This window comes from Citrus clementina, unplaced genomic scaffold (assembly GCF_000493195.1).
Source record: "Citrus clementina cultivar Clemenules unplaced genomic scaffold, Citrus_clementina_v1.0 scaffold_5, whole genome shotgun sequence".
In the NCBI taxonomy this organism is placed as follows: Eukaryota; Viridiplantae; Streptophyta; class Magnoliopsida; order Sapindales; family Rutaceae; genus Citrus; species Citrus x clementina.
Window position 1 is genome coordinate 35,447,867 of NW_006262201.1, and position 22,925 is coordinate 35,470,791.

Sequence of the window (22,925 nt, forward strand, 5' to 3'; positions counted from 1 at the left end):
CTGGCGTCTTGCGCCGTTATCTTCGCAACCACGCGGGGGCATATACTCCCCCAGTGCTGGATAAGCAGTCAGGGTCGCTAGCGTTCTCCTTGGTGTATACAATTCTTGTAAAATTTTAGGAAAATAATGGTTTGTTGCTGGCTAAATTTAGAAAAATTTGTATTTATTTTCCTCCAATTTCTAGCATCCACCTTTGAAAAAAATTAAATCCATCCAATTTATCTCCAATTTCCATTTTTTTTGGGTTAAATTGTAATTTTGAGGGGTAAAAAGGTCATTTCGTTAACATTCCATTAAATCCACTAACGAAAATTAGACAGAAATGGACGAATGCAACAAAAAATAAACTTTAGGTGGCGCGCTGAAAAAAAAAAGTGTTTGTGTATTTTTAAAAAAGGCAAAACAAACAGGTGGACGATTGTAAATTTTCCTTTATATTTTTAAGATAAAATATCAAACAAATAACTTATTTTACCCCTCTTTTTCTTTAAATTTTTTGTGTCAGATGAATTTTTGGATATTATCAAAAATATGATATATCTTGATTTTACTAAAGAGAAAACTGATTTTTTGTGTAAGGGAATTTTAGGATATTATCAAAACAGTAAAGAGTAAATGATATATATTAATTTTAGTATGAAAGAAACAAACAATCTCCCGTGAGCAAAACTTTTATAGAGAGGAAACTGACAATTTTATATGAGCAAAACTCAAATCAATTTTTTATCCCCTACTTCCCCAAAATTTGAACTCGGAATGCCAACTTAATAAAACTACTTAAAAATCACTTGACAAAACTTTTAGAATAAAACTCCTTTTCCAATATACCACATGGAGGATTAAGTCTCATTCTCAACACGATATCAATAATTATTATAATGCATAATAGTACGTGGATAACCCAAGGTAACAATCATTTTTCTTTTATTGGCTGAGGAAAAAAATAATAATAATAACTTCCGCATAGTTGGCCCTATCATATTGAGTAGTGAGAAGCAACAGTAAAAGAGTACTAGTTAATGGAAAGACGAAGGCAACCACTGTAAGTGCGAAAAGCAAAGTTGCCAAGAAAGCAGAGACAAAGCTGAAGTCAGAGAGCAAAAGAAGTACAGTGTTTCAAATCTAAGACATTCCTAGATTCATTGTCAGGATGGCAGTAGGTGTTTCAGCCATCAGCGTACGTGGGGTTGGGTATTGATGTAATGTTGTCCTCATTGGAACCTACTCAAATTTTATGGCACTGTGGAACCTTGAAAGGTTGCCTGACCAAGTTCCAATAAACTCTTCTTCTAGTCCAGCTGCCGTCTAAATCGAGTTACTAAATATTCTCTGTTGCTTTTGAAACATCGAATTGCTAAATATTTTACTAATTGCTTTGCCGCGTTGAGGCGCAAAATTCAACGACTAAATTAAACTAAAGAATAACAGTGACTAAACTGATCCAACACCTTTACCTTTACTGTTCTCTACTTCCTTTTCATTTTTATTATAACTTTTTTCACGAAACCAAGCAGACACTTGTTAGCCATTACGTATGATAAACTTCCAAACAAGGGAAAAGAAAAGAACAGGCATGAAAATATTGGCTGCAACTTGGTTTATATGGCAACGGGCATATGGCATAAAAAAAAAAAAACTTACCAACATATCTACTAATTGAAGCTTTATGTGATACATTTGAAGTTCCTTTTTGAGGTGATCTCAAGCACAAGTAACAATGATTAGAGTGAGACAACCTCATATATTGAAGGGACTATAATATCTGTACATATAAGACAAGCTAAAGGAAATTACTAGAAAACCTTATACTTGAATGATGGTAGCTGGACCACTCTAACCATATAGGAAGAAAGGACTTAGTGCTCGGATATTAAAGCTGAATCATCATCATTCGAGAAAGAAACTAATTCGTTGTCTGTATGAGCGGCAGTTCCACAGTCCGAGTCATTCACTTCACCTTCACCCTAAATGAGGAGATATGCCAAAGGAAGAGATTGCCATGTTTACTTCGCTGAGAGGGAAGGAGGATAAAAAGGGCATAAAAAACAGCATGAGGTCTGATACTTGTGGTTGTGGACTTAACATACCTGCTCAGCTGGAGTAAGAGGTTGGTCCTCCATTTTCTTTCCGAGATCCCTTAAAGCACCCTGCAGAGTCCATTGCCAAGAAATGGCAAAAAACACTTAGTAGAGGAAGATTAGCATCAAACAAAGACTCCAAGCAAATTCTTAATGGATGCCCAACCAGTCATCCACTTACCTTCTGATCAATTAAATGCCATTTGGGCAACTCAAAACCAATTCAAAATCTTATGGTATTAGCTCCATCCTGAATCAGGTTGAGGTGGCCTATGTATTCTAGACTGCAACCTTCTAACTCTCAACCAAAATCAACTCAAAAAGGGGCACATACAATAACAAGATAAGCCAGAAGACGGTAATTATATTTACAAGCAATCTTGATATTAGAACCAGGATTATCACAATCTTCCTCGACAGAAAAAGCCCACATGTCATTACATGGGCAAAAGGTAATGCAAACACAAGCACATTGAAATATAGTGTAAAAATGAAGATTAAGTAGAAAAAAACAAAGAAAAAAAATTCAAACACCCACCTTGTTTGCCCAAAAAAGACCACAGGCATTACAGAGGGATCTTGGCCCAGAAGGACCACGTCGCATCATTGGGGTTGACTTCGAACTAATGCCACAATGTGTACACCTAAACAACCATGTAGAAGAAATAAGTGATAAAAATTTCAAAGTTGATATTCATTTAAAGCTAAAAGATCTGAGAACCATGTTCGAATGTGGGAAACCTGATAAAAGAAGTTCAATAGTACTAGAATGCATTTAACCCTCAAAGATGAATAAGGAAAACAATCAATAGGGGCAAACAATATGACATCCATGAAAATTCCATAAGAAGTATGGATTAAATGAAAATAATAGAACTTGGAAGACAAAGCAAAACTTACGAGGTTTCTGATGGGCTGTCGTCTTGTCCTGGATCCTGGGCATTACTCCAACCAAGAGCTCCCCCTTCAGACTTCTTGGCTGAAGTAAATTGGCCTTTGTTCCGCTGCATCCTGGAAAAAGCAATAACAATCAGAAATTTGGAAAAAGAAAATGATGGATGACTGGTGTAAAATACATAACAGTAACTAGCATCTATAGAAAATAGAACACCATTGACAAAGGTTGTCTACCAAATCACACGAGACACAAAATACAAAAATGAATAAACAAGTGGATGAACAATTCCATCACTATGGATGAAAAAAGAGGGGCAAAAAAATTTTCCGCCCCATTTTTGCTTTTAGATACAAAATAAGACAAAAAAAGACACCACATTTGTCCCCACGTCCAACCCCAACCTTCACCCCATTATATGATCAGCTTGCATTGCAACAAACCATGTCCAGGAATCTGCATCTCAAGATGCCATAACTGTCTCCACTCCCTCCCTCCATATCAAATTCCCCTTCAAGGAGACCAAACTCCCGAAACAAAAAATGGCCCCACTGAATATTTTACTTGCATTACAGCAAACTACATTGCAGGATTTGCTTACTAGAGAATATGCAAATTACCTAAAGGGAAAAAAAAAAGATAATTATAAAGCCCTACCTTTTTAACAGATACCATATAACACTTGTTTTAATTAATAGAATGCTATGGCAACAAAAAAAGGAATTCATGGAGGTTGCTTGTCTATCAGGCTTGTTTATAATTGTCAGGCCCATTCACAAACTGTATGAAAATATGTAAGAAAAAATTAAATATTGATGGAGAATAAAGGGTAATAAGCAATCTCATGTTCAATAACTTTTTTACTTTGATTTGCACAGGTGGCTGAAAGTAGAGCACAGGCCAAATTACTCTTTTTTTGGAAATCCAGGCAAAATTATTCTTACTTAAATAAGAATATGAGCTCTAAAAAAAAAAAATCAACCACAGGTGGGTTACTGGAGGACACAAATCACAATTAAAACATAAAGACCAAGCAAGCACATATCAGCAAAATTAAACCCCATTAATTATTATTTCTCATAAACTATTTGCATTTTTTGAAACAGAAAAAAGCACAAAATGCATCCAAATAAATCACACACCTGAGAGCAACCTCTTGCCGGACACTGTATCTAACTTTCTTATCAAAGCAACGCTCTTTCCTCTTCTGCCGAAACCTATCTAATGAAGCTGCTCTTTGTGGTTGGGTACATTTAGCAGGATAGTCCGCAATACCCTGAACAAAATACAAGAAATAAGAACAAGACAAAAAAAAAACATAACTAGAAAGGTGAACAAATTAAATACCCTCTGGCTGTGAGGAATTACTTCCATGCCCTGTGGACTGGAAGATAACTCGCATCCCCCCAACAATAACAGCACTGCTTGAACCTGTATATTATATCTTTTTAATTCACATAATCCAGAAATCTGAAACTTTCGATTAAGTATTAGTTGAGATCTTCTCTCAATTTCCTAACAAAAATCTATTATAGCAATCAATTTCCAAACCCTAAACTCAAAAAAAAAAAAAAATTTACGTCATTACCTTATCAGGCGTGACGGAATCAAAGACATAGACCTGGCCGCGAAAGGAGAGAGTGAGCTGGCTGGAATTAGACAATTCGTTGGCCCCGGCAGCATAGCCGGAATCATGAGCAACGTCTTCGACGACGACAATGCCGTTTTCGAGGGCCGAGTGAGGGTCGTAGCTGAGATGGTGATCATCGGCGGCAACAGAGACGTCGTCTTCATCAGCGGCGGCACCACCACCGGACATTTGGGAGGAGATGTTCATTGACTGCGACTGACCGTACATAGGTGATATTGGGGCGAATGAAGGGGATTTCGAAGCATTACCGAAAGGGAAAACTTTTTGGAGATTTTGAGTGAAACCCTAACCCCAAGTGTTAAGAGAAGTTAAAGAGTTAAAAAAAAAAAAATTGAATAATTGTAAGAAGGAAGAAGAATAAAGCTCTGTCTATGTGTCGCAGAAACGACAGCGTCTTTTCTATGTGTTGTTTTGTATCGTCTCGTGCGTGCAACAGCGAGAGTTATTCGTGAGCGGAAGAGCGACCAGAGAGTGAAGGACAGCTCAGGGCAGAATGGTCAGAGATGACAAGATTACCCACGATTCATGTATATATTTACAATCTGTGCCCATAATTTAGGGTTGGCAAAAGTCCGGGTCCGGGTTGGGCTTAGGGCTGCGCGGGACCGGCCCGGATGACTAATATAGCTGCCCAAATCCGGACCACTGCCCGAATTTTTCATATCCGGGCTGAGTTAAGCTTGGACCTACCCGGGCACGAGTTTTTTATTCAGGCTTTCTCTACTCGCATAACTAAATTAAAAGGAAAAAAATTAAAATAAATAACACCTAGTAATAATAATATTAATTTTATTTCATTATTTAAAAAAAAAATCCCCCAAAAAAAAGACAATCGTGGCTGTCAAGCTATGAATACCTCATGGTTGTGAATCTGTGATGGCGGAATTACCGTCGCGCAGTGGCTACCACTAACAAGATGACGGAACGATGGAGACAGTAGCTATGATGGTTGTGGAGGGTTGGAGGCGGGGTGGAGGGAAATGAGAAGAGCTTATCGAAGGAGGCTCGCGGAGGGTCGAAGGTGCGGTCAGCACTGCAGCGGCAGGTCGTGGTTGCTGTCGGAGAGATGGTAGGGACGTGTCGGCTGTCGAGGTTTGGAGGTTGGCTGCGATTGTTTCAGTGTGTGTGTATTATGAACTTACGATTTACTGATTTAGGGTTGCAAAATGTTTCCTTTATTTGTTTTTATATTTTCATTTTTTTAACTTAATAAAAAGAACCAAGCACGGTCTGAGCTTCGGGTTTTGGTGCTATGACCAAACCCGTGCCCAGAAACATCCGGGTATTGAAAATCAATACCCGAATCCGCTTTTTTGATACATGCATTCACCGGGCCCGGTCTGGGTGGACATTTTTGCCACCTCTATCATACACAACTACATATTTGTAAATAACCAATGGGGTGTATATAATAAGCTTTGAATGGACTCAGTAGATTAGAAGAGAATTAAGCTAATTGGATATTCAATTCAGCCCACGCCCTTCTTCCTCGTGGACTCACTTTACAAGCCCATTTCAAGTTCAATCTATCATTCTTTCGAAATCCCTTTCTATTCATATCATATTTAAATACTACAAATATATTGTGACCTGGTCGCGTCTACTTTTATTCCCATGACTCTAGTAAATCAGCTTGCACTATGCATGAATTAAATTAATAAAAGCATACATCATACATATATTAACTAGGCATAATACAACAAATGTATTAAATAAGTGTAATACTACCCTTCAAAAAAAAAGTGTAATACTATAAAAATACTTTAGAATCTCTCATATAAATTAATTGGACATATCATAGTAGATGCTACGTGATTTACAATTTTACATAGATATTAAGCTTAGTTAACTGCAAGATGCACCTAACTTGGCTTAGCTTTTTCACATGATGGTATTGTCTTGAAATTGTATTACCTGTTCTTTTTTTTATGAGCTTCACTTCTGCCAATCTCATCAGTAAACCTTACTTAGGAATCATCTATAAACTTGTCTCTTTGAGCTCTCTTATGCTTTATGGCATGATTGGTAGATTTGCAAAAAAAAAAAAATACCAATACAGAAAGCCCACCTACTACAAATATAAATGAGATCTTTGAACTTCTTTTCAAGAACAATTGGATCACTGGTTATGGAGAAACTAAGAACCAAGTAAGGAGCTTAAATTGATGCTCCATATCCTCGAAGGAAATGGCTAAGTTATAGCATAACCTCCCAAGAGTTATACATCTTAGTGGTATATTTCTATAGTATAAATTTCTTGTAAATCAGACTTCTACGAATTACTATGAAAAAAAAAAGATTTAATAAAAGCAAAAGATATAATATTACAATAATTTTACAGTATCTTCGTCATCATCTGGTAGATTATCAAGGGGCTACTTCACCATCATAGGTAATTTTTTTTTTTAAACTTATATTACTAATGTCTCATCAGTAAAGCTTATTTTCTAATGCTTACACTTCACTTGGTTTAAAATAGTTACATACTTTATTTGATCCTCTGTGGGTTATTTGTTTAGAGGTTTATACTCATCTGCAAGCTGGTCTCTTTAACGCTCTTATGATACTCTCTTATGATTGATGCCATGATCAGCAAGTTTCCCAAAAAAAAAATACTACTACAGGAGCCCACAAGCTTATTCTTTTGAATAAGATCATTGAACAACAAGTATAAAGAAATTAGGAACGGTGCAAAAGTATTATTTTTGTTTTTCCATCAACAACGTTTTGCTTCAAATACTCTTTTTTTTTAAATTCCATGAGATTAATGCTCAGATTACAACTCATATTATATGAAATTTACAACTGATATTTACAATTAGACAAATACTGGGACTAATTTATATTGCTCCTTCTATAGCACTGTCTAGATTTTACCCTCTCAAATATTTAAGAAATGTCTATTTCGCTCATATTTCGAAAGAGAAAAAATTACATTCACTTAATTATATACTATAATTAAAGAAAAAAATAAACATGTACATACGTCGCGGGGGCTCGAACTGCTGCCCTCACAGTTGTGAGTGCAGGGTCCAAGCCCAGTGGTTGTTTTGCTTCAAATACTTGAAAGAAGTAGCTAAGGCCTGTTTTGTACCATTTTATCTAGGTTATATTCATTTTCATTTTAAAAATAAAGTTGGAGTATTTATTCTACAACAGACCTAAGACAACATATCCATAAAATGTAAAATACAAGCTTAACAATTTGGTAATGGAATAAGAAACGACTTTTACAAGTTCTACATTTTACAATTCAAATTATAATTTATTCTTGAAACATGCAATCACGTGTACCTCACTTTTCTTTTCAAAACAAATCAACATAAATCCTCCCCCAACTTTTCTTCCTCACATCAGCCTATTGCTCTATACGAACTTTTATCTTCTATCTTCTGCTTCTTCTTTTTCTTTTTCTTTTTCTTTTTCCTAATATCTTCTTGGGTTCTTTTTTTAATCATCTAAAAAATTTTTTCTTGGCTTCTCTTTCTATAAAATCTCCCAATCTTTTTTTATTTTTTTTGTGTATATATATTACGTTTAGTTTGACCTAAATAATAAATTTGAAAATAAAAAAAATTTGGAACCAAAATGTTCTTTGATTGACATATATTTTTTCATCTACTTCAAACGAAATATTCTTCGAATGTTCCATTTTGTTTAATCTTGATAAATTGTTTGATGTTGGCTGCGTAGATTTGTTTATTCTTGATAAATAGTTTGAGTAAAAGTTTAAGTTTTGACAAGGTTTTCTATGGAAGTTCATCATAAGGTTTTTGAAATACAACTTCTCTTTGTAATTTTATTTCTTTCAAGTATAGCCCTGAAATTAAAAGAAAACTTATTATAAGCTACTAGCTTGAATTATATAGTAATAATGTTTTATATATTTTTTTGTTTAAATCATGAGTTGAAATATATCTTAATTAGAGTATAAAAATAATGAAAATGTAAAACTCTTTTATTTTTTATTAATGCTAATACCAAATTATTCATGGTATGTTTGTGTATGTATTAGTTAGATAATTACTTTTTAACTGTAAGTATGAAAATGTTTAATAAAAATTATTTTTGAAAATCGTACAACCGAATGCATATTCATTGTTTTTATCCTTCTCAATTATTTCTAACGAACACATATTATATTTTTAATTTTAAAATACACGATACAGAAAATAATATCAGAGGCATACTTAGATTCAAAATACAACAATTGTAAAATACAATTTTCATTTTCATTTAATTATTTTTATTTTCAGAAAATATCAATTCAGAAAGAATGCCAAACAAGTCTTAAGTTACTGCATAACCTTTATAAAGGTATACATCGTTAAGGTATACTTAATATATATACAATTATATATTGGCAATCTCTAAGTTTAGTTTAACGTAACGTACTGCCTAACTAATCTTAAACCGTTAGATATTTTGAATTTGAATCCAATGGATATTATTAAATTTATGTAAAAATAGTAACAAATGCAAATCGGCTGAATGGGTCAATTGAAAAGATGGCTACCAGATGAAACAGTTTGAAGGTGGTTTGTCCTCTCACCCATTAATCATTGATGGCTCTTCAAGCCAATTTCGGTCTTCCCCAACAAAATTACCCACGAAACAAAAAAACTTTGAACGTCAACGGTTTAACTTTCACACTTTAACAACCAAACAAATGACTTTGGAACATTAATATCCTTGCCTCTCAAAGAGCATCAACTTTTGAAAACTTTGAACGTCAATTTTCAACTCAAGTTCTTACATTTTGGTTCACTCAATTTTATTTTCATCATCTATGTCAAGCTTTCTAGCAAAACAAAAGAAACTTTTTGGCTCATCAAGCTCAGTAACCAAGCATATATCAAGCTCGATTTTAGAAAGGGTTTCCAATCTCGTTTTAACATGTTTTTGTTTTTTGAACTAGATGGTTGTATTATGTTGTGGTGGATTTGTGATTGAATTGTTGTGGGAGTTCTATTGATGGCTGTGTGAAGTTGTAAAGTTTGTTTCAGTTGTTTAGGATATTAGAGTTGTAAGGTAAATCTGGAAAAAAAGAAATTTTAAAGGAAATGGTGCCAAGATATAATGCAAACTAGATGTTTGATAAAATGCCGCATGAAATTATATTACTTTGGGATGTTTTTTTGAGAGTTAAACTATGCTAACAACTAAATCGTAAGTACTTTACAGCAGAAATATAAGAAAATCTAAAGTTCCTCAGTACGGAACTTAAAAAAGAAAAAAATTGATTTCGTCTAAAACCAAACATTTGGGCAACAGTGGGTCGTTGCTCTTATCGACCGCCCGCAACCAACTAGCACTCTTCAATAAAACTCTTCAATTTTTAATTTTTCCCCTTTTCACAAACCCTAGAGCATTATTTCTTCTTCGATTTTTAATTTTTACCGTCCACAAACAGGTTTAACCATTTGTTGCGATTGCTCATCATTCTGAACAAACCAATTCAGCCAGTTTCTCTTTCGTAGTATTTTTGAACAAATTAAATATCATCCGTTGGATAAGATTTTAACACATTGAGTGGTTGAGATTTTCCGGACTGTAACTTTCGTTTGTCGTCTTGCGAGCCGTAACGACGTAGTTCCATATACTGACCGTTGTTTCTCATTCACTCGATGGTCTATGGAGTCGTCGATTTTGGCTGCAATTCAGCAGTGGATGTCTGAATTTTGAGGAGGATTGTGTTGGAAGAGATGGAACTGTGGTAACTTCACGTTTGTCGCGACCGGCTGGAGAAGATACCCTACCGCGTTGACCACTTTTAATGACCAGCTTCAACCGATTAAATCAGTTTCATTTGATCACTATTGTGTTTACTTGGCTTGTGTTTATTGGTCAATTCATTGGCTGTATGTTACGATAAACGTACCTTAGGGGATCCTTATACGTTATAAATTTTTTGTGAGCTATATTTCTCTCTTGGTCATTGTACCATTTCTTGTGAGACATCAGCTGACTGTGCTGCCAAGTACGTTGGAACTCATATTCCCTCGTGGCAAAATTTTGCTCTTTCATTTATTGCTCAAATTTAATTAAATTCGACACGTTAGGATGAATAATAATGATTGTACCCTTTTTGTTAGTACCTTCTAAAGCTCTTTTGTCGTTCAAAATTTCGTCATAATCCACGGTCTCAAGTCGTGCGCCCCTAGGCTGAAAATACTTGTTCCTGTATGCTAACCTAAAAAAAAGGTAAAAAATAACATTAAATAACTGAGAAAAAAATTTAAGAAACATCTTTAACAATAAAGAAGAAGGCTACGACCAATTTTAAAGATGGAAAAGTAAAATTACCAGCAAAAATATAATTTAAAATGATGAGCTTTTCATGCATAAGCACGTGGATTATGAAATAAAGATAATATGATATCTATCAATTGTGATTAAGAATGCTAAGCTCGACTTACTAGCCATTGTACTTAAAGTAGAAACTTGTACACAAATGCATCAACAAAAGCTATAGAAACTCAATTATCAATAATTTGTGTCCAACGACCACTGAGGCTTTGAAAGAAAGGAAAACTGGAATGCCCCCAAAGAACAAATCATAGAGGGCAAAATTGATGCTTTAAATAAAAACAAAGAAGATTACTCACCTGAAAAAGTGTATATCATTAATATCTACTTCATCCTCATAAAAAACCTTACTAATGAAGGCAATCAACTTCTCTGCTCTCTCTCTCTCTCTCTCTTTTTCTTCTCCTTTAACTTCATTTTTATGGCTGGATGAAGTTAAATGTAGATGCCGCAGTTGGTGCGAATCACGGTGTAGTTAGTTATGGTGTTGTTGTGCACAATCATGAAGGTTTGGTGATGACTGCAACTATTGTTCAAGAGTTTTTTCTTATGATGTTGATATTGCTAAGGCAGATGCCTTACATTTTGACTTACAGCTTGCTAATGGAGTTGGTTTGTCTCTATTAATGGTTGAGTCATATACATTTCAAGTTGTAAAATTGGTTTTGGATCAACTTAGTAGTTTTGTCTTCTTTTTTTTTAAGGTTACATGAAGTACTTACTATTGCCAAAACATTCATTTAAGGTTCGCTATATCTCAAGGGTCTCTAATACAACAATCAGATGGATTAGCTAAATATTATGTTAGTTAATTAAATTCTTGTATTTGGTTGGAAGATGTTACCATAATTATATTGCCACTTTTGAGTTTTTTTGGAGATACCAAGTGTTATAGGAAAATGAAAGTGCAAACAAATTAAATAGGTGAGAAAAGAACCAAATACATAGTATTTTTAAACAAATTTGCCTCCTTCCATTGGTAATCAAGTACTAATGGCATCAGCATGCTGGGATACAATAAGAACAATTAACTTCGGCTCATTGCCAAGTTATTTTCAGCGAATTTCAGTCGTTTCAAAACTCTATTAAATTGACTATAAAATAAGAAAGACTTGGGATTTTCTATTCCTATTCTTCTATCTATATTTTGACTTCTATACTGTTTTCAGCCCCCTGAAATCAAGAGGAATGCTGCTTTATAAAATTTCGCGAGGGGCTCATCCAAAAAATCTTACTACTAAAAGTGTTGTAACCGCTGCTTCTAATATCTAATTAAATGCATAATCGTTGTCCATTAATCTGTTATTTTATTCTTGGTTTAAATTCAACGCGTAACTGCAACCTCTTTGATCACATATTAAACTGTGAATTTAATTACATATTCAAATTCAAACTTAATTGACGTTTGCAATCTGAAGACAAACTTTGAATTTAATTAGTCGTTCCAAATAATAAATCTTGGAAGTGATTAAATAATTAATTTGTTAAATTTAAGTGATGTTACAGTCTTCATAACTTATACTGTTATTCAATGTAGTCAACAGCATATTTCTAGCGTCAATTTATCATTCACTCAAGCATAATTTTGAGTATAAAATATGTTATTTCGAAGGACTCACGAGGGAGAGCCTAAAACACCCATAATCTTTTCATCTACGCAAAATGAGTTTCACTCAAGATGACGACTCCCTCTGTTATTTTTCCAACAAATATTTCAAACAATTCGTAACCAGTTTTCACGGACTAAGGAATTAACAACTAGAGAGACAGTAAATACTTAAATCATTTCAGTTAGTGCTGAAACAAACAAATAGACACGTAATTTAAAAGAACAAAAAACAAGTGTTCTCATCAAACGCCTCCGGCCCTACAGGAGGACGTGGAGAAGTTGAAATACCCGTTTCTGGTGAAAGAATTTTTTTTTTTTTCATTTTATTTATTGCTTATATATGTCATGAAGCTGCAAGGGAATGTGGATCAGTCATGATTACTTGCATAATGTTCGTTTATAATATTATTTTATACCTTATACTGATGATATAGGTTTGATTATTATGTGATGATCCAAGATTTTGACAATTTTCATTTGGATTTTGTTTTAAGAATTAACTTTTAATGTAAATTTTGAGTTAATTCAAGAAAGTGAAAGTGATGTGAGAAACGAGTTCATGAGGTTGAGAGAGAGTAGATGAGAGTGAAAATTTTATAACAAAAAATTGTTTCTTATCTTTTTTTAATAAGGTTTACATCTATCTATTAGGAGGACTCGGAATCAAAATACTACTTACTACTTAGTTCTTACCTCCATCCATCAACAAGTGAGAAATTAAAATCATACCACAAATTTTTAGTGGTGATAGGATTCAAACGCCAATTTAATCAGCCGAATAATTTTGATCGAATGTTGATAAACTCTAGCATCGAGAAATATTAAAGGTGATTAAACTATGTGTAGGAAATAATAATTTGATTAGTTATATATTATTAATGAATAATGTTGTTTACAATAATTATTTTTCAAATCAATCAATTTTCGTTTATAGTATTTACCAAAAAACTCAATTAACTTTCACTCCATAACTGGAGCTTTTGCTTCAAGACAACCATGACTTAAAACCCATAACGAGAAATAAAAAACCATAACACCTTACCGTCAATTATCAAAACCCTAAAAACTTCGTTTTTAAAGCTGATGAAGCCTTAAATTTGCTAGTGACCAAAAATGAATTATTAGAAAATCTGATTAAACAAACAAGTAAAATAATTTAGCTAAAACACAGAGAAGGGGGTAAAAAAAAGAACTATGGAGTGGAATAGAATAGAACCGCCATTAACTACTTTTCAAGAGCATAAATGCCCATCTGTACAAAGTAATTGGTTAACAGTTACATTTGGTAGATTCCGAATCAAGACCTAAAAGAGCGATATGGTTAATGCACAACAAATTCTATTCTAACCTAGTAAAAGCACAATGTACATGTATCAGTCGATAGCTGATTCATATCTCACACCACTTTGTAGTGACGACATCAGAATTTGATGAAGGCGGAGTTAGTCCACTTCAAAACCGTTACAAAAGAAAAACTTGCACCGCTCCAAATTACTCTAGCTGTGTATATTGAAACATGAAGTACTGTTTCCTATCTGTGAAATTGCTGGTATAGGCAAAACATGTGAACATGATCGATCCCAAAAGAGATTTCCGAGGGCCTCGACGTTAATGAGAATTCCAGGGCCCTGATGGTTCTAAACACCTGCAATTGTAACGGCAATGGCTATAAAACTTGCATCTTGAGAAACATCTGCCGGAGAGGGAAACAGAGAGGAGAAAATGAAAGTGCTTCAATGAAAAACTTCAACAGAAGATTATCAAACAGGTATAAAAACATGGTGCGTGTTTTGAAGTAGTCAAGGTCACAATGCCCTAATTCATAAAGGTCCCACGGGTTCTGCATACAGAATAATTGCATCTATGGGTCATGAGTTGAATTCAAGTAACTCAGCAGTAATAATCTTTTTTTTTTTTCTTTCTTTAAAGAAATTAGCAATAGTCCAGCAATGCTATGGGTTATACGTACAGCATAATTGCTTACACAGGACATGAGGCCATAAGTTATACATCACATACATCCAGTTTAAAATACAACTGCTAGCTCATGTTGCTAAGATACAAAACCCCAGCCCTTGAGACTTCAAAGTAATATTGCCAAATCAAGCAATTATTTGATGTTACGTTTAAGAGAACTCGTGATTTTCAGGATACAGTATTCTAACATAGAGAATAAACATTTTGTTATTTTGCGCATGCACCCTAATGGAAAAGCTTTGTGAAAAAACTTGCACATTGAATCAGAACTAACTCCCACTTCCAAATCAAGCAAAGCAAAACAGCTCAAAACTAACAACGGCATCACAATACCTGAATTTAGCACCATTGATCAGCTCCAGCCATTAAAGCTTTATAGCTCCTCTCATGAACTGTCAATCTATCCTGTTATGGAAGCTTTGGACTTGACATTTCGAGGAAGACTAGTTCTACGGTTTTCTATGGAATAAACGAGTAGGCAACCATCTTTGGTCCCAGCTAAGAAGCACTCTTCTGGAGTGACTGCTAAAGAAGTTATTATCTTTCCAACTCCACTATACCTTCTTACAACCTCAAGTGAATTCATAGACCGTACAACTATTTGACCTTGGTCACCTCCACAGACCAAAAACTGACCACATGCACTGAGTTCAAGACAGTTGAGGCGGCCATTGGACTCTGAACTAGCAAGATGTTTTCCATTAATGGAAAATAGGTGCAGACTGAGATCATCATCTCCATATAAAACAATCCGCCCATGACGAGAGGCAGCAAGCTTAGACAATGCACTGCCAGACGGATGGCATAAAGATCTTACATATCTTCCCTCCCGCAGGGTATGGAATACACAAGTTCCATCTTTTGACCCACTTATAACTATATCAAGCTCCACACTAACATATAAGCAAGTAATTATGTCATCATGACCACAGAGAATATGGAAAGGAGTTTCCACAATGACATAGTCTTTACGAGGTACTTCTATCTGCATGTTTCGGACCCGCTTTTCTGGGGCTCTGGCACGGATGACTTCCCACACCATGACTGTGGTATCATAACTTCCAGTTGCAAGTATACTTCCATCGGTGGTCACTGCAGTGAAAGTAATACTTTTTGGTGTACGAAAAGAACAAACAAGAGATTATCTCGAAGAGTATTTATTAACACTGAACATGACAAAAAGGAATTATAATGAAGATGCCACATTCTCACAAGAGGCCTGTATGTTCCTAGCATTTCATTTTCACTAAGGATGTAATAGAATACACAAGCATTCGGGCATTCTTGTTAATGAGACTCAAAAATTCAGCTTTGACTTCAATTCTTATCTGAGACGTGTTCATAAAAATCATGTATTATACGTTTGAAACATGAAATTCCCAACAAAAGTCTAGAAGGGATCAAAGAATAACAAGGCTCCGAAAAGTTTGATGTTAATCAATTTTATCCCTGTAATAATTCCAATAAGTTACATCGCATTCACCATTATGCGTTGTTCTACTTGATTATTAAGTACAACTCTCTTGGACAAATGGTAGAGGAACGACAATACAATGGTCAATATTGGTATCCACAAACATTCAATTCCTAGCTTCCACTTATATTAGGAACAACAAGAGATATTAACTTCATTTACCGTTGTGCTATGATGGCTTAAACATTCTTAGATGTATGACTACATCTCAAATATCAAATACCAGCCTACAATCATAGGCCTAAAGGCATTCAGAATAAACTATAAAAAGAATTATCATATTTACAAATAGAAAATACCTGCAACACAGCTGACCACATCTCTGTGCTGTCTTATGCTTTGCACCACTCTTCCATCATTCAAAGCTATCACCTGAAAGCTGTTTTCCCAGTTGCCACATGTGATCAAAAAATTCTCAGAAGGAGTTTGCATTGTTGTAAAGCATTGTGATCCAAGTTCAAAACTTTCAGCCAGAGGACTCCCAACATTACGAGGAGAAAGAATATCAGCACCAACTCCAAAGAAAGGATCCTGCAAGAGTTTGCAGTATCAACAAAGAACACCGCGGCATACTTTATTAAAAATAAATATTAAAAGGTTATTTAATGCCAGAATTAAGTAAGATAAGTTGTATTTTATCAAAAACACTTTTATTATAAACACAAATTTGAAATCAAAATGATAAACCCACTGAGCAAACTAAAAAACCAACCTGGGAACCAGAGAAGGTAAAATTCCCACCAGACTGCAATTGCGTTGTCAACCACATTTTAACTGACAAGGTCAGCCCCTGGTTCACAAGAACAATGCTCGAATCCAACATACCAACATAAACAATGCCTGATGGTTGATGTCTTGTACTACAAATGATGGAAGTCAAATTGATAGAACCAGGAGCAAAATATAAAGGATGAGCAATGGGAATTGGTGGCCCTCTTCTTGGATGTTTCTTGCGGAAAATCTGGCTTGGCGTCTGACCAAAATTAGCAATTTGGTCTTCTATAGCTGACTTTTGCAACTCATCTTCCATGGCGTCCAAATCAACAGCACCTTCATAAGTTAAATAATAAAAGATATTTGCTGCCTGCAATCCAAATTTCAGTTCACAACAGCTCAGTGTGTTTGAAAAAATATCAACTACACAATTAGTGGAAACCAAAGGACGATCTATTCAAATTAAAAATCCTCAAAGAATACCTCCACCGCCGGTTTTCCACGCTGCTTGTAACCAAACACCAGATCAATCCAGTGGTGGAGATTTGAGCTAACATATTCACTTTCAAGCGCTTCTCGATTTTTATTTATAAATACTTCAGGTGAGTCCTGCACAAATTATTGGGGACTCGATGAAAGGAAAATTAAACATAAAAGTAAACATCTAAACACAAGAAAGAGTCCAACTGACAAGATTAATAAATACTTCAGATAAGCCCTGCACAAATTATTAGGTACCCATATGAAAGGCAAATTTAAACATACAATTAAACACTAAAGACAAGATATCCAATTGACAAGTTATCGAATAGGTAGTAGGTCCCATACTGCAAAATCACCCTGACTAGTCTTGCTCTCTCACCAGAAGATATTCTCCCAATGTTTTCCCAAACTGCTAGCAGAAAAGATTTTCAGGCTTAAGATGCCTCTAAATTGGTTATAAGAAAAGCTTTTCAATTGTCACCAATAAATTATTTCACAGGTTGTTTGATGCAGATTAATTTTATCTTACAATCAAATCATTTCAGATAAATATTGTTCTCCATGCAATAAACATTTGAAACAAAAAAATGTATGCCTCACTTTCTAACATGCTTCCCATTCAGCAATACATTTTCTATGATCAGAGTGCATATATCTTTACCACTCAGTAAAACCAAAGCAGATACACCAGGCATACATACAATCAAATTCAATTTTGAAGAAATTTGCTAAGAAGGGTATGTTTCTTGAATTTGTGGATTACCATATATTTTTCCCCCTTTTACGTACTACATGACACAGAATACGAATACATACTCTTCCATAATATTGAAGTGCCATAAAACTATACATACTCTTCCATAAAATTGAAGTGCCATAAAACTAATGGAGGTGTGAAAACAGAAATAAATTTAACAGTATGGAATAAGCTGGGGCAAAAAAACAATGTAAAAACAGTTTTTCAGAACCTTTTCCCCCCCAGAATCACTAAGAGTAAGCATAACCTATTAAGAAACATAGACTTCCCCAGCATCTAGGGACTTGCAGAGCAAATGACAGAACAAAATCATGGGTAGAAACGAATTAGCTAGTCATCAAACTTTATACCACCTAAACTATTGCTTCTATTTTAAAATCACTCTCAATTAAGTTCAAAAGCTAAATTGTTCTAGTCACCACAAAGGTGATTCCAAAATCATGGTTCTGCAAATAATGTCCAAATCCAAGACATCTTATCCAAAGTAATTATCTCCTAAATAGTTTATGAACTAAATGGGACAGAAAAAATTAGAAATTGTTTGTCAGTGCATTCAGAAGGCCGAGGAAATTCACATACCTTGGCCCAAGGAGGGAGACTAACATCACCAATAGGTTCACCATCTTGCTTCACCCCAAGATGATAAGAGTTTGAATTGACAAGAAACTCTGGCAGGTAGAAAAACTCAGGGATTAACTCCTTCACATCGCTTGTATTAGAAAGGCAATTTCGATATGTGCCCTCAATGCTTTGGAAAAGACGGTCTGCATGGTCGAATTTACCACCCTGACCAACAATAGTTGCTCAGTGAAGCTTTTAAACTACAATTTAGTGCAAAACAGAAAAGTGATATGGGAAGCAATAAAAATTAATAGATAAGGAAAACACATCAAAGCCAAAAGGACTTCCAGTTCATTTTGATATCATCTTGAAAAGAAAAAGATTAACAAAGTCACAAAGGCTGGCCAAAAATATATCTTTGTTTAGAAAAGAAAAATTTGACATTAATGACCAGTTTATCCTTCTCCTTTGTTGTTGTTATTGTATTTTTATTTTAAAGATCAGAATCAAAGTGATGAAGACTTCAGGATGTTATACATCACAAAGTAACATCTGTATTAATTCAAATGGCCCATCCTTTTCACAGCTAAGCCTAAAAATCAATAACAATGAATTGTCTGTCATGTTCATAAGGAATAAAGCTTCAAATCTTGATTCCTTCAAATATATTTCACATATCACAGCTCAAAAAACACGTATCAGGGAGCTCTATGCAAAATCTCAGGTTGTAAAATTGAACTTTAAAGAAAATCGGGAAGCGAAGCTAGTGAATTACACTGCTTGGATTGCTCAACGAAAGAGGTAAAAAAATTTTTTCTATTAATAAACTACATTGCAAAAAAAATTCTGCCATATAAGCGGGCAAGTAAGGGTCAGATTTCATTTTTATATAAAACTAACATAGATAAAAGTAGGTAAGCTCATGTCTATTTTATGTGCCAAGTACCGTTAGATAGAATCAGAATGCCAAATATATCATATATTGTCAGGCAGAGAGGATGCAGCATAGATGCAACATATTTTGCCTCATAAAAGACAGAAAATTACAGTTCCATTAAAAGAGTACCTGCAGATTACGGTGAAGAGATGTGAATGGCTCTAATCTAAGAAGGTAATAAAGCACAATCCCCATGCTTGAATAATGAGACCCATAGTAAAAGCTGTCCAAAAAAACACAAGCATCTTTGGACATGAGACAAACCAGTTAAAAATATTCTTGACAACAGCCACTATAGACTCAAAACCAAGGCAGAGGATTACCTTGGTATATCCGGATCACAGAAGTTGCGGTATCTGTCTTCAAATACCTGCATGTATGAAGGAGAATGCTAAGATATATTGCAAAGAACTAATCACCAAAATCTGCAATCATGATGATATTGAATAAACCAAAGTTAAAATAAACTTAACCTCAAATCGCTTAGGATCCAAGGCTCCAACAGGCTTGGAAAGATCCCGAAAGGTAGTTGACTTGTTAAAATCAAGAACCTCAGACGAATAATCAGCCAACACCCAAGGAAAGACAGGATACTGTGTTAAATCATTATAAGATCTTCCAGCAAGTGTATTAAGAATCATCAAATATTCGAAGTTTGTTATATCCCTCCTCCTCCATCTTTCTCTGGCAGTTTCTGCCATCTCTTGGGCTATCCGTCTATCAACAAATGAGATAGCTCCACTCTTGTCCCTGCTACTTCCTTTTGGAAACAAGAATTCATTTCTGATTGCAACTATTAAGGTTCCAACCTCTTTTGCAACCTTCTGCGAAGTAAAGTTCAAAAATACTGGACCAACGGAATCACAGAAGAAAACCTCTATTGCAGTGTATCTAAGCAAATACCGGGTCCAGTGGACAGTGCTTATCTATAGTCAGCAAAAACAGTTTTATGAATCAGAATGTGCGTAAAAATCCAAGTAAAACAGAGTTTAAAAGAAAAAAAAAAGGGTGGGGGTGTTTTACCTTGCCAACATTCCATCTTCGGTGACGCTTAACATTTTTCAATTGTTTTTTATGCAAATTTTCAGCTTCTGCAGTCTCAGGAACCTCCTTCTCCGAATTTAAATCAAAATATTCTGGCCATTTAAGAAATTTCTGCCTTTGATGAGGCTTGTTCAAATCAGAACTGCTAGTAACAGAGAAGTTTTTGAGAGCAGATGACCCTCCAGTACCTTCGACCACAAACTCACCAAAAAAATGCAAAACATCTTTCATAACTGCCAAATGTCCAGCCAATTTCCTCTTTGGTGTTACTAGAAGGCATGGAACAGACAAAATAACCTGAAACAGCAGGCATGCATAAGTAGTGCAGTACACTTTTAAATTGCAGTCGTGTATCAATTAGGTCAAAAGTACCTCGCTAGTTTCCATCTCTGATGAAGAGGAAGAAGAATCTTTCCTCTCTACAACGTCTGTTGGATCACTGCTTGTTTTACTATGCTCCAGCAACTGACTATCAGAAATCTCCTCTGTGATGGAGGCCATCTGTCCAGTTGGTTCAGTGTCACTCTCACTGGGTTCTGAGGTCCCTTCATCAGCTATTCGGCGTATTCCTTTAAGAAGAAACTGCTTCATTTGCTCAGGAATATGCCCCACAAAACTAGATTTGTTCTCATTAGCAGGAAGAATGGCCTCATCACTGGGAGCAGTGGATGGTGGATGACACAGCTTTTCATCAAAATGATAGTTCTTTCGTAACTTTTGTCTACGCCGCCATGCATCTTCTGTCTTGTCAAGTTTCCAATGAATCACAGATCTAGTTGGAAAAGGATCTGCAGACCATGGACCCCTCTCATCAATCAAAGCACGAAACATGTGTATCCACTTTTCCTGTCAAAGTAAAACGATTGTTGTAGCATAAGAATGAAAATTTTCACAAAAGTTTGTAGGAAATAAAGGTGATGAGGTGCTGGGAAAAGAAATGGAATGTCTTAATAAGACTGGAACTTGCACACCCACCGCAACATTCTGCTGCTGCTCCCCATGAGTAAGTTGGAACGTAGCTCTTCTGTTCTCATCTGAAGCAAGTACTATGCTCAAGATACTTTGTATCTCATCTTCAAAAGCTTTTGTGGTACTTCGTTCTACTAAGTAACTTTCATCCATCCTAGCACGGAGATCAACCAACTGCCGGGATCTGTCCAATTTAGTTGTCTTGATATATTTTGCCTCGTCAGAAACCTGAAAATTGAAACTATACGCTTAAACAGATAATAAAGTATAGAGGGGGAAAAACAATTATGCATGGAAATATCAATTAACAAATATCACATACAAGATGCCGAAACAAGGTTCAACAACTACCATATCATATCGTACTAATCTAAAACAGTGATAGAACTATTGCAACAAAGAGGGCATCTGAGGCATTGAATGGAGTAAAATATTTATGGAACTACTACTGACTGTTATGAAGGTCAAAAAAAGAAATATCAAATGATAATAACATAAATAAATACAAGGTAACAGTTTATAATTAGAAGCATACTGCCATAAGAACTCGATCCTTCTGAATCAAATTATGAATGGAGCCCGTTTCTTTTGAGTTACTGCTTGGCTCAGAGTCATTCCGACCTATGATGCTATTAGCAAGCATTGATTTCCCACAATTGACTGTTTCTCGAATTAAGTGTGCAATAACATGAAAACGAGTACCATCATCTAAAGTCCCATACTGGGATCTTACAGCAAGCAAAGCCCTGGAAAAATATCATCTGAAATGTCAAATCCTTAAGGCAAATGTTGTAACAAAGAGGAATCAACATATCCAAACTTGTTCAGAAGTCATTCGAATGCAAAATATATTACTACCAAATAAAGAGCTGCAGTCTTCCCTTGCTATACTCATCATCGGCTGGCAAAAGAGAAGGCAAAAGTGGAATAACCTGCTGGACACACCGTGAAGCTCTTTCTAGAGAAGCTTGACAAAGATATAGGATTATAAGTCGAAACACAATTCTCGGGCACCTCTCTCCTCTCAAAAGCATAGCTTTGTCAACATTTTTGTTTGGTTTTCCACCCAAAGCACTACCAATCCCTCCTGATACAACAACTGCAGCCATTTCAGCTGCAGGAATGTTCAGCGATTCCACTAAGCCACGAGCTCTTTGGCCAAAAGATGGAGCCCCTGATGATGATGATTTGGGCAACAACTTGCTGGGTCCTTTTCCATTCATCGCACTTATGATGACCCACAAATTATCATAGATATTCCACCACTTATCATCAACTATGCCACCTTCACTTGGAATCTGCCTGCAAACCCACTGATCTCTGCTGGTAAAATAATCCACATAAACATTAACCAAAGTATTTTAGCGAATCAGATCTGAAGTGTCCCCCCCCCCCCCCCCCCCCCCCCCTTCAAAAAAAAAAAAAAAAGTTTGGGGTTCCCCTCCATTTTAATTTAAAAAAATTTAA

The 22,925-nt window shown here is 35.3% G+C and overlaps 2 protein-coding genes across 4 annotated transcripts in view; both read right to left on the reverse strand.

Annotated features, from left to right (window-relative positions):
- Positions 1–1,629: 1,629 nt before the first annotated feature.
- LOC18041894 (GATA transcription factor 25) lies at positions 1,630–5,107 on the reverse strand. Of its 3 annotated transcripts, none has more exons than XM_006433736.2 (7): positions 4,562–5,107; positions 4,321–4,404; positions 4,116–4,249; positions 2,979–3,089; positions 2,617–2,722; positions 2,088–2,147; positions 1,630–1,964 (listed from the first exon to the last, which is right to left on the reverse strand). In XM_006433736.2, exons 1-7 carry the CDS (start codon positions 4,829–4,831, stop codon positions 1,857–1,859), a joined length of 873 nt encoding a protein of 290 aa, XP_006433799.1. In that variant the 5' UTR covers positions 4,832–5,107; the 3' UTR covers positions 1,630–1,856. The 3 variants fall into 3 exon arrangements, with proteins under 3 accessions (XP_006433799.1, XP_006433798.1, XP_024040655.1); XM_006433735.2 differs by having other exon boundaries at positions 1,630–2,011; XM_024184887.1 differs by lacking the exon at positions 4,321–4,404 and having other exon boundaries at positions 4,562–5,104.
- Positions 5,108–13,722: 8,615 nt separating this feature from the next.
- The window catches only part of LOC18041703 (BEACH domain-containing protein B), a 27,196-nt gene continuing 17,993 nt past the window's right edge, over positions 13,723–22,925 (reverse strand). The window contains 14 exon segments of the mRNA XM_024184888.1: positions 13,723–14,187; positions 14,853–15,611; positions 16,293–16,524; positions 16,706–17,077; positions 17,191–17,316; positions 18,527–18,733; positions 19,575–19,668; positions 19,769–19,815; positions 19,919–20,371; positions 20,469–20,786; positions 20,862–21,335; positions 21,465–21,686; positions 21,994–22,204; positions 22,317–22,833. Coding sequence (XP_024040656.1) covers positions 14,920–15,611; positions 16,293–16,524; positions 16,706–17,077; positions 17,191–17,316; positions 18,527–18,733; positions 19,575–19,668; positions 19,769–19,815; positions 19,919–20,371; positions 20,469–20,786; positions 20,862–21,335; positions 21,465–21,686; positions 21,994–22,204; positions 22,317–22,833 — 3,965 coding nt within the window. The 3' untranslated portion in view covers positions 13,723–14,187; positions 14,853–14,919.